The sequence below is a fragment of the Pyxicephalus adspersus genome, chromosome 7 (genome assembly GCF_032062135.1).
Source record: "Pyxicephalus adspersus chromosome 7, UCB_Pads_2.0, whole genome shotgun sequence".
Lineage (NCBI taxonomy): Eukaryota > Metazoa > Chordata > Amphibia > Anura > Pyxicephalidae > Pyxicephalus > Pyxicephalus adspersus.
In genome coordinates this window covers 48,737,025-48,747,995 of record NC_092864.1, presented here as the reverse complement: position 1 = coordinate 48,747,995, position 10,971 = coordinate 48,737,025, and the positions used below count along the sequence as shown (strand labels likewise).

Below are 10,971 nucleotides of genomic sequence, written 5' to 3'. Positions count from 1 at the left end.
CCTTAGTTGTAGCACTGTATCATGGTGTTTGTCAGTGGGAAGTGACTATACCTCCACGTATATGTAGTGCATAAAATATTTTTAGGTAGCAGAGGATAAAGTTGTGGGATCCCTTAACACCAATGAAGAATTTAGCTGTTTTTATGCTGCATGCTGGGTATGAAGGTAGAAGAAGTCAAAGTGACCTGTCCCTTTCTTGAAATGTTTCAGTAAATCCATTTGAAAAGCTATTTGAAATATAATTAATGTATCCTTGATTTTATTGTCGTTATGTTATTTATATTATTCAGTGTTAAAGAACAATAAAACTTCTTGTTTTGCATGTGATCTAACTACCATCCGGATACAGAATTGCAGACATAATCAAATATTACATGTCATTTGATTTATTTCTCTTTCTCTTCAAATAATTGGTTTAAAATAGTGGGTCACCATGGATGGAAAAATAAAGCTATAAAAAGAGGGTGAACCTTTAAACAAATGTTCTAGAAGACTCCAAGGGAAAGCATGGTGAGTCAAGTTTTGGTTACTTAAAGAAAAGTAAAAAAGTTCACTGTAGTTAATATATATATATATATGTAATATAAAGGTATAAATTGCTGTTCTCTTCTAGAAGAGGATTAACTTCAATCTTCTGGTGCTGTTGGTTCTAGCAGCTACTAGTAGTCAGGCATGTGGTAAGTAAATTATATTGTAAAAGTTCTGCTCTTTTTCTGAAATCAATGTCACTTTTAATGAATAATACTGGAACTAAATTTAAATTTATTAAGGACTTTTTTTCTTACTTTCATCACAGATCTCCACTATATTTAAGACTAAGCACTTATTTTCAATGTCTGCTCCAGAGCATAGTATTAATACATTCATGTCAACATTAATGCCACCTATTACATGTTTTGTATTGAAGCAGCCCTATCATTCATGCATTGTGGTGCTTTGGCATGCCGTTCAAGCAGAATGACACCATGACACAGCAATGCCAGTAAACAACATTATCATGCTTTGTGATACCGTGACACATAGATGTAAAATCAGTCTCAAGGTTCTTTAGCTGTACATGGAGTATACAGTAGAAGCTGTGGTATGGCTACTTTGTATTTTTATAAAAAATTATATTATTATAAAAAAGCACTTTAAATACACCATAAAACTAAAAAAACATCATGTATACAAATCAATTCAGTTATTAAATGCTAATAAAAATAACCGACACTTTCCATATAATATACAGAATATTAAGTTGATTTGTCTAGTATATACAAGGTATCTAGTTAAAATATCTAGTCCGATGTAATAGCTGTATTAACTACATTTAATTTGTAGTAGCTGTGTTGGTAAATTACATGTAGACAATACAGCCATTAGTAATCTCAATATTTTAGCTAGATAACTTTTTGTCTTTAACAGAGGAGTCAACGTAATCTTCCTAATGTTATATGGAAAGTATTTGTTCCTTTTTATTTGGATTTTATATATGTTTATATAGTCATATGATGCCTTTAAAGTCCCATATTATTCTTTTTTTGTGAAGATGCTCCTCACTTAATGATGGGTTCCATTTCAACCACCTGGTCCTTAAGCGGGGAGCATAGTAAAGAGCTGACGATGAGTTCACTGACAGTCTCCAGACTCGGATCACAGAGGATTTTGAAGGAGGAAGGAAAATGGAGCTCAGAGTATTGAAGAGGAGAAGCTATGTGGCTGCACAATTCTTGCACAGTGTACTAGTCAGAGAGCATGTCAGAGAGCGGACTTAAACTAAAATGTATACCTTGCATAAAAGGCTAGACACGCATGCACAGTGAGATCGGCACTCTTTTTTTTCCCTTACCTACATCATCTGATCTTCCAACTGTGCAGTACGATTGGTCGGGTGACATAGACAGAAGGCGGAAGAAGAGGAATGAAGATGATGGGACCCAGTTCTTCCTGGGACGAACGAGGAGAACAGGACGATGCAGGACCTGATCCAGGAAACCTCCGGAGGGATCGAGGGAAGGTAAAGTTGAATGAGTTTTTTTTTCCAGTTTACTTCCGCTTTAAGTGTAGCCAGTTGTTAAACAGGTAGGGTTACAATGAGATATATCTGTAATAAGAAATTTAAAATCATAAATTCACCCGGGCAGATTTTGTTGCAAATCTTTACTTTGCATTCTTACTTATTTCATAGAGTTACAGTCCATTAAAGATGTGCGCCTATTCTTCCCTTTATTTTGTGTTCCTTGTTTAACATCAGATTCCCAGATTGTATTTCCAGTTCTGCACACTTTGTGTTCTTTGTGTACAAAACTACACTTAGGAAAAAGGTGAAGTATGGAAAAAATAAATATTGGCGAAATGAGGGTGAAAGAGGACCTTTGCTAAAGGAACCTTGCTAACATTTTTTTTACTGGCTAGTCAAAAGACTGTAGGAACTTGGATAGGGTACACAGGGCAGAGAGGGAGAGAGAATTTAATATACAGAAAATGTAGGTATCAAAAATATATGTACAGTATTTCCTTTGTTTGTTTTTTCAGACAAGCTTAAAGTGGAACTATGGCTAAAAGCATTTGTTTTCTTTCTAAAAGCAAAGAACAACTTCATACAGAAAAATAAAAAAAAAGCCTAGAAACAGAAACAAATGATACCACAAAAGTAAAAGTCTGATAATCTACAACACTTTCCTGGATTTAGATTTGCTTTCAAATTTTGTACTGAACATGTTGACTGTAACAGCAATTACTGTTTGCAAAAGTGTGCATGTTCTTACAATGGCAACATTTGGAAATGTTTTATATTATTGCCTTTAATCAGTTTAAGGTCCAAGTTGATGAAGGTTCCTTGTCAATAGTAACAACTTGCCAGTAACAGGATCACTAAACGGAATGCTCCCCGGCAGAATCCACACTACCCCCACAGTAACAACAATGGAGAGACCTCTGGCTGTGTGTCATAGACCTATAACAAAGTGTGTTCATGACTGTGTGTTTAATATTTGTAGCAGTAGAGAGCACATCTAAAATTATGATTATATATGTATTTTAGAAAAATACAATTGCTTCGGCTCCTCATATTCCACCCAAGATAACAACTGCAGATACCGGAGCTGTAAGGCTATCAAGCAGTCACAGCCGTATGCTGTAGGTAAGTGGTGTAAATTTCATGACTCTTGATAATTACCCGATCTTCAAGAGTACTTCACATTATTTTTCAATGGATTGTTGTATACATCTGATATGTGTAATTTGACATTCTTTGCAGTTTTATGTTCTGGATAGTGGTCATTTTGGACATCATGCAACAACATCATACATTACTTCTAATTTCACTAAATTACAACTCATTTTAATAAACATCAAATCAAGCATGTAGCGTCCTACATCTCTCAAAACATCATCCTTTGTTACACAAAATCCCTCCTCAATTCCACCAAACATTGTCAATCATCCAACCAAACCTCATCCAGCATGACACCAATGACACTTAATCATCAGTTCAACAAAACATAGCTATTCATACCCACAAATCTCTTCCTGAATCCCACAAAATATTATCTAATAAAACTTCACCTTGCATCCAGCAAACTGTCATCTGTAAAGCCATTTGTATCTGTTAACAAGTTTACTTTTAAAAAAAAAGAATAAAATTCAAATTATTTCACAGATGGAATCTACACTTTGACAACTGAAAATGGAGTACAGTACCAGACTTTCTGTGACATGACCACTGACGGGGGAGGTTGGACACTGGTGGCGAGCATTCATGAGAACAATTTGTATGGAAAGTGTACCAATGGAGATCGCTGGACCAGTCAACAAGGGAACAATATCAATTGCCCAGGAGGTGATGGGAACTGGGCAAATTATAACACATTTGGTTTACCAGAAGGAGCAACAAGTGATGACTACAAGGTAAAATATGCCTGATTTTTTATGTATTTGATGATTAGAAGCCAAAACTGATATTTTTTTATAATGTTGAAAAACTAAGCTATAAATCTACAAATATAAACATTTTAGAAACTGTATATACATATAATGTTCACATAGCTGAATAGATAAGGGTATTAACACCTTGTTCTTTGTTCTGGTGTATACTGAATGCTTTTGTTTGGAAGCGCTTATCGGGCTGGTGATCCCATGCTGTGCGCCACCGCAGTATCCCACACCACCTATTTTGTCCAGCAATGTCACTTGCAGAAGCAAGGTGCAGCCTGATGTATTTTATTAGTATCCCCAGCACACACTCCAAGGCTCTGCACAGCTGACGGGCATTTTAGAGGCAGATTAGTTACTAGTTATTCCACAGTCATTGACTGCTGGGACTTTATAGCCTCTCTACTCCCAGTCACCAGTGCCTAAACTAGGCTGACTTGCTGCTGGTGTGTTATTCGTCTGATTTACTGTTTCTGACCTTGCCTGCTTCTCTCTGTTGGAATCTTGGGGCTGTATTATCTGTGGGCTCCTGGACCTCTGCCAGCCCTTCCCCAGGCACCATTCCTTGAACACTAAGTTCTAGGGGCAACTGTGTGCTGGGAAACGCAACCAGTCTCCTGGCTGAGCGAGGGCTTGCTATAGAGTGCAGCTTTAGATTAGGGGCCTGTTGTCTGGTGAAGACTGTTGCTGGACCAGGGCCTTCCAGCTTCATACCAAGTTTGATTCAGAGACAGGGGAGACAGGGTACCTCATAAAAATCTCTAGTGTCTGTTAGTCTAGTAGATGCACCCTGTTATGTATACCAACAATTTATATAATATTATTAGTAGAGAAATAAATTGTTTGTTTAAAAATATAAGCTCAAAAAATAGAATATGGATTTTTTTGCCTAATTTTTCATAGAAGCCCACAAAAATGCAACCAGAATCCATATTCTTTTGAACAAACTCAGGCTTCCCAAAGTGCATGGGGGAATGGTTTTTCCAGACCTGGTTTTGTACCAAAGGGCAGTGCATGTGGCACCTATGATGGATTGGTGCACCAATCGACAAACAAATTTGAATTTTAATTTAATTTTTATTGTTTTTTGCACTATAAAGCACATTTTGAAATGATTAAATTATGTTGATATGTAGGAATTTTGCACTATGAAGCATTTTACATATAAAGGGGATGCCATGCATTTCACATGACTTTTTGCACTTTGAATAATTGGGAAATCAAGTTTTATGTTTTATAACAAGTTGTATGCTTTGTGGATATTTTATAGTTTTTTTTTTATTTTTGCATAATTTTTAAGTATGTGTAGCACTTTTGCGCTTTTCAGAACTTTTGAGTTTATCTTTAATAATTATATTGAAAGTTTGCACAGCAGCTCATTTTTTGTAAATAGTGATTAGGGGTAGGAGCGCAGAGTTTTCTTTTTTTTTTTATTTTTAGTAAATGGCATTCTTTTTATTAGCTGTGTATTTATTCCTGGTTAACAAGGTATTTTTTTTTTTTCTTTTACCAGAACCCTGGCTATTATGATATATTTGCCGGTGATTTGCAGATATGGCATGTGCCCAACAAGACACCAATGGCCAAATGGATGACTATGGCTCTTCAACGGTTTCGCACAGATAATGGCTTCCTGTTTGCTGAAGGGGGAAACCTGTACAGATTGTACAATGTAAAATATTAGCATAGTGTCACATCCAATATACTGTGTATGGAATAGATAAACCCATAACTTAGAATAAACTGAATTTTCAGGTTTCAGTGAGCGAACAATACTGCAGCTAGCCTTATCAGAAGCTTATTGGATAGCACACAAACAAGTTTAGTATTCTGGTGGAAAATGTTTAGGGAAGTGAGAGGGCATGAAATAAAAGGAGGCATAAAGTCAGGAACTTGAGAAAAATAGATATATAACCAAGTATCATATGCATAGAAGTAATACTAAGATAGACATACACTAATAAGTTAATCAAAATCTGGCTAAACATAAATAACTGAATTCTAGGGCTTGTAAATAGAGCAATATGGCACACCAACAGAGAAAACTACAAGAGGATATGAGATACTGGGCCTGATTTATCAATGCTCCCCAAGGCTGGAGAAGATAGAGTTTCATAGGAGAACCTGGGTAATCCAGGTGGGTAATAGTTTATCTTCTTCATTCTTGAAAAGCTTCTTTCTTGGAAAGCGTTCTTGGAGCTCACTGTGTGGAGATGGACTATTTAGAAAGTAAAAATCCAAGAGTAAATCCAGAGTAAATTGATAGAAAATATATTTGATAGTTAAAGGTGAATCTGGAGTTGCAAAGGGTGGTCAGAAGAGATATTGGATGGGGGAAAATTATAATGAATGAGCAGAATCCTTATTAGTTTACAGTTAAAAAAGCTTTAAGACTAAAGCTGTGTACACACGTCCAATTTTTATCGTTGGAAATGAAAGACGAACGAACGACGAACGACCGATTGGCCAAAAATCATTTGTAAGAAAAGTAACCAACAACGCCGACGAACGAGGGTAGTCGCTGGAAATGAACTACCGGACCGGCGGATCGGATTGGACGACGATCGTTGACCATCTATCGTGTGTACAGTCGTTCAGTGATCGTGCATGTTCTGAGCATGCGCGATGAACGAACATTTGATCGATACAGGCTGTATTGTGTATGTGAGTGTATGTGTGTATATATATATATATATATATATTTATATATATATTCATATATACTGTGTGTATATATGTGTGTACAATATCTTTGAACGATCGTGTCGTTATCTGTATGTACAGGATCGGTGCTATACGATCGTTCGCAGATATCGTGCAGGATCGTTCGTCGTTCNCTTACAAACGATAATAATTGGAAGTGTGTACGTAGCTTAAGTCATAAAAAAGGAAAATGAGAGTGTAACAATTATTTGACAATTTTAAGTGTTATTTATGTGTTTTTCCTGAAAACATTGTCAGGAAATAGGCGAATTTATAAATTATTTTGTGTAAAGAAAGGGGTACAGAGAAAGGGGAAATAAATAATGTAGAACTGGGTAAAATTTATTGCAATGCATTTTTTCTTAGTGCCCCCTTGGCATAGGAGCTATGGGGGTCATGGTAAGTTAAGATATAAGATATTTGCTCTTTATTATCAAATTTTAGAAATACCCTCTTGTCTACAATATTGGAGCCTGTCCAGTTAACAATGGACCTGCCATACCAATAGTTTATGACTTTGGAGATGTAAGGAAGACGTCAAACTATTATGGACCAAATGCAAGAGGTATTCTTTATATAGAAAACATAAACATATAATGCTAATTTCTAGCTCTGTTGTCTCCTCTCAATTTAAGCAGTATGTTTTTTTGTTGTTTTGGTGTTTTCTTTGTATTTTATATTTTATATGTTTTTTATAGGTGAATTTACTCCTGGATTTATTCAGTTTAGTGTCTTCAATTATGAAAGAGCTGCAATAGCTCTGTGTCCTGGAATGAAAGCAAATGGGTGCAATACAGAACACGTAATGAATAAATTATTTTGATTTCTGACCTGTATTCCTGTCTATAAATTGTGTAAAATAGGGGAGAACAGATAATTGTACCAAATGTGATTTTGCATCAAAATTCCTGATAATGAAATTATCCTAATTAATGAAATTAGCTTTTAATTTCCTGCGGTGGTAAAGACAGAAGGAGAGAGGCTTCACCTTAAAATAGGATAATTGTTACCTTACATAAAAGGGTTGTCTACCCTTTTATATAAAGTAAAATGTTTAGTGATATGTCTGCTTTAAATGCGCTCTCTCAGCTGGGATGCCAGCCTTCCATGTGGGCACAAAACCGGCCTATCGGAAATGATGTCTAGCAATCCTGGAGCTTTTTGGCATCATCATCAGCAACCAGTAAGGTGATGCACACACATGGCTCATTAGGCAGGAGCCTATGTTCCTCCCAACAAAGCTGTATGTCCACACAGGAATGAAATTTTTTTTTTTGGTAGTGCAGAACTGCACCCCATGTCACAGGTATGGAAGGGACTAAAACTACATTCACAATTTCATTGTATATATAATTACAATTACCAATTATAATAATAAAGTATTATATTGCAAAATTGTAGAATTCAACGATAATAATTATATATAGCATTAATTCCACTTCTGGGGATTTAGGGTAGGGTTCAGTAGCAGCTGAGCTCCCTGCTGCAGCTGCATGAATTTTATAAATCTTGCAAGGAATTTTAAAAGCTGCTACTTGCTACAAAGTAAAAGAAAATACATTGCTAGGACATGTTATGAAGGGGGATTAGGGCTAAATTTTAAATAACACCTAAATATACACATTATTATTTTTATTTATGCTTAGGTTCTGTTAGACCTACACACATTGTCCAGTTGGGATTAAGCATGGGGGTATTATTGTTTTTACTGAATATCAAGTTTTCTGTTTTCTGTATGTTTGAAGTCCCCTTATAGAGCAAAAATTTCCACAGGGTTGTTGTGTGGTCTGAAAGTCGTATGCTTTCCTCACTTTCCTATTGGCTTTAAATGTTATTTTCTTCCTAAAGGCTAGCAGGTAGGAAAGGAGGAAGAGCAGACTCCATAATGACCGAAAGGTGTCTAGTGACTATTTTACAACTATCTAGATTAAATGCTCTGCAGAATATAAATCAGACCATCCAGCTCACATTGTGCCACAGGCCAATCAACTCATACTTTATTTAAAGTACTTGTTAGAGCTCTTCTTTACAATAGATCTTTTTTTCTTTTCTTTCAGTACTGCATTGGGGGAGGAGGCTTTTTTCCAGATGGAAATCCTGCACAGTGTGGGGATTTTACTAATTATGACGCAAATGGTTATGGGACAAACCAGGGCTGGAGTGCAAGCAGAGAAATTACAGAAGCTGCTGTGCTACTCTTTTATCGTTGACTAGTCATCTACATTCTGAAATACATGTTTTCTGTATACAGATAAAATGAACTATTTGCTTTCAAAAATATGTCTGTAATAAATATGAACTGAAAGAACAAGTGTAGCCGAAACATCCTTTATTTTTTAAGTACATATTACAATACAAAAGAAAGGACACATTTTCAAATCAAAGAATAATATGGATTATAATTGAATGTTCTGAACACCACGTTGTCCGAAATGATTTGACAGACAGGTAACTCATCTCACCACACTGTGTAAGCAACCAGAAGCTTGAATCAGCAGGTGTCACGGTCCCTTTACTTGTTTCTGTGTTGTTGTTTGTAATGACCCCTTATATCAGCTGCAGCTGGTGGTCATTACTGCTCCTCCATTTAGTCTGGCCTCACACTTCATGCTATGCGGTTGATAATCACTTCTGGGATGTGAAGAGCTGGTGTGTTGTCCTCTCCAGAATTCCTGCTTCTCTATTTGCTATTAAGATAAGTTGAACTACTTTTGGTATTTTGTTGTTCTTTGGTTGTTACTAGGCCTCAGGGAGACACTGGGTCTTTCATCAGGGAAGGAACAAGTAGTCTCAAGCCAGACACTACTGCTAGGGCTATACAGGGCTAGTAGGGCCTAGGTCCTGTGTATGAGTATTTCCACCATCAGGGGATATTCATACTGTCAGGAGTTAGGGCTAGGTTAGGGTGTCCGTAGGGGGTGACCATTCCCTTTTCCCTAGCCATTGGAAGCCTAGTCCCTGTATTTACCTTTTTGTTTCCCTCCCCTCCCTATTATCCGTGACAGCAGGAGTACAAATGTGTCTGCTATAGAAAAGAAAAATACTTCGTCTAGGCGATGACATCATAAAAGGCAGACAAAAAAAAACAAACAAATTGCAATACCAAGAGTGTCCAATGGGGGAATGCAAATATCTCTATATAAACTTTATACATATATCAATATTGTGTATTAATCTCTCACTATCTCTATCATATATTAATCCGCTTATAGCCATCCCTTGTAAATGTGTATTACAATAAATAAAGGGAAAAAGAAAGGGTTTGTAGGCTAAATTAGTTGGTGTAGCTTTTTTTTAAATTACAGTGTACATAGAAACATAGAAACTTAAATTTGTCCAGGACCCATTATAGCATAATGGGGTATGGACTGCCAAGCTAAAGAGTGTACAACTACATAAGGATTTATCGTATAATGTCTTGCTACTGACGCATTTCGCCTATCCGATTGGTTTCCTCGGGGGTTATGTGTAAGTAAATTATTTGAGTGTAGGTATAAATAAAAGTATGCATTTAAATGGACTGGAGCATAGAAGAAATTGTGCGAGTAGTGGGAAAGACAGCAACAGTAAGAGATGGCATGGCACTGGACCAAAAAGATTTGTTGATGTTGGGAAAAGTTAGTAGCAGAATGACCACCAGCTTTAGAGGGGAAAGACAGCAGCCAGAGACCTCTATTTCTTGTATTAAACTTTATACATAAACAGAACCTAACTGTTGATCGACAGCCCACACCCCACCAAGTATCACTATTAGATATCATGATTTATTTTACCAGTCCACATTTATTTTATAGTCCTTAGAGGTAGAATCAAAATATTTCTGTCACTGGTCTTAGAAAAAACCCAGGAACTTTAGACTTTGTGACCTTTATCTTCACATTAGCAACAGCCTTTGTCAGGTCAGTAATGTCAGTAATGTAACACATAAGCCATTCATTGGGCCCAATTTATTAAAGCTCTTCAAAGCTCGAGAAGATACACTTTCATCATTGAAACTGGGTGACCCAGCAAACCTGGAATGGATCTGGTCCAGGTTTCAAAACATTTGCTAGCAAATAATCTGGAAGAAATCCACCCCAGCTTTACTGATGAGAGTGTATCCTCTCCAGCCTTGGAGAGCTTTATTAAATCATGCTCATTGCTTTTGGTTAGGTGGTTTTTCAGAAGCACAATAGTAACTGGCAGGATGTTTTGTGTGTCTGTCTGACACCTCTTTTGCTTATGTCACCTGTCCCAGAAGACCTTGGCTAGGCAAAGAATTTGTCTCTACTGTTGAATATACAAATCTTTGCCATCAAATGCTCCAGAAGGTACAGGATAAATTGCTAAGTGTTGCTGGTATAATAATTCGTG

General features: G+C 36.5%; 1 protein-coding gene across 1 annotated transcript; it reads left to right on the top strand.

Moving 5' to 3' along the window:
• Window positions 1-3,639: 3,639 nt before the first annotated feature.
• On the top strand, window positions 3,640-9,151 carry LOC140336045 (intelectin-1-like; the record flags this gene model as incomplete). The annotated part of the gene is made up of 5 exons (XM_072419099.1): window positions 3,640-3,891; window positions 5,429-5,587; window positions 7,063-7,183; window positions 7,317-7,420; window positions 8,676-9,151. Coding segments are annotated over 5 exons (789 nt in total), but the record flags the coding sequence as incomplete, so codon positions are not given.
• Between the last annotated feature and the right edge of the window lie 1,820 nt (window positions 9,152-10,971).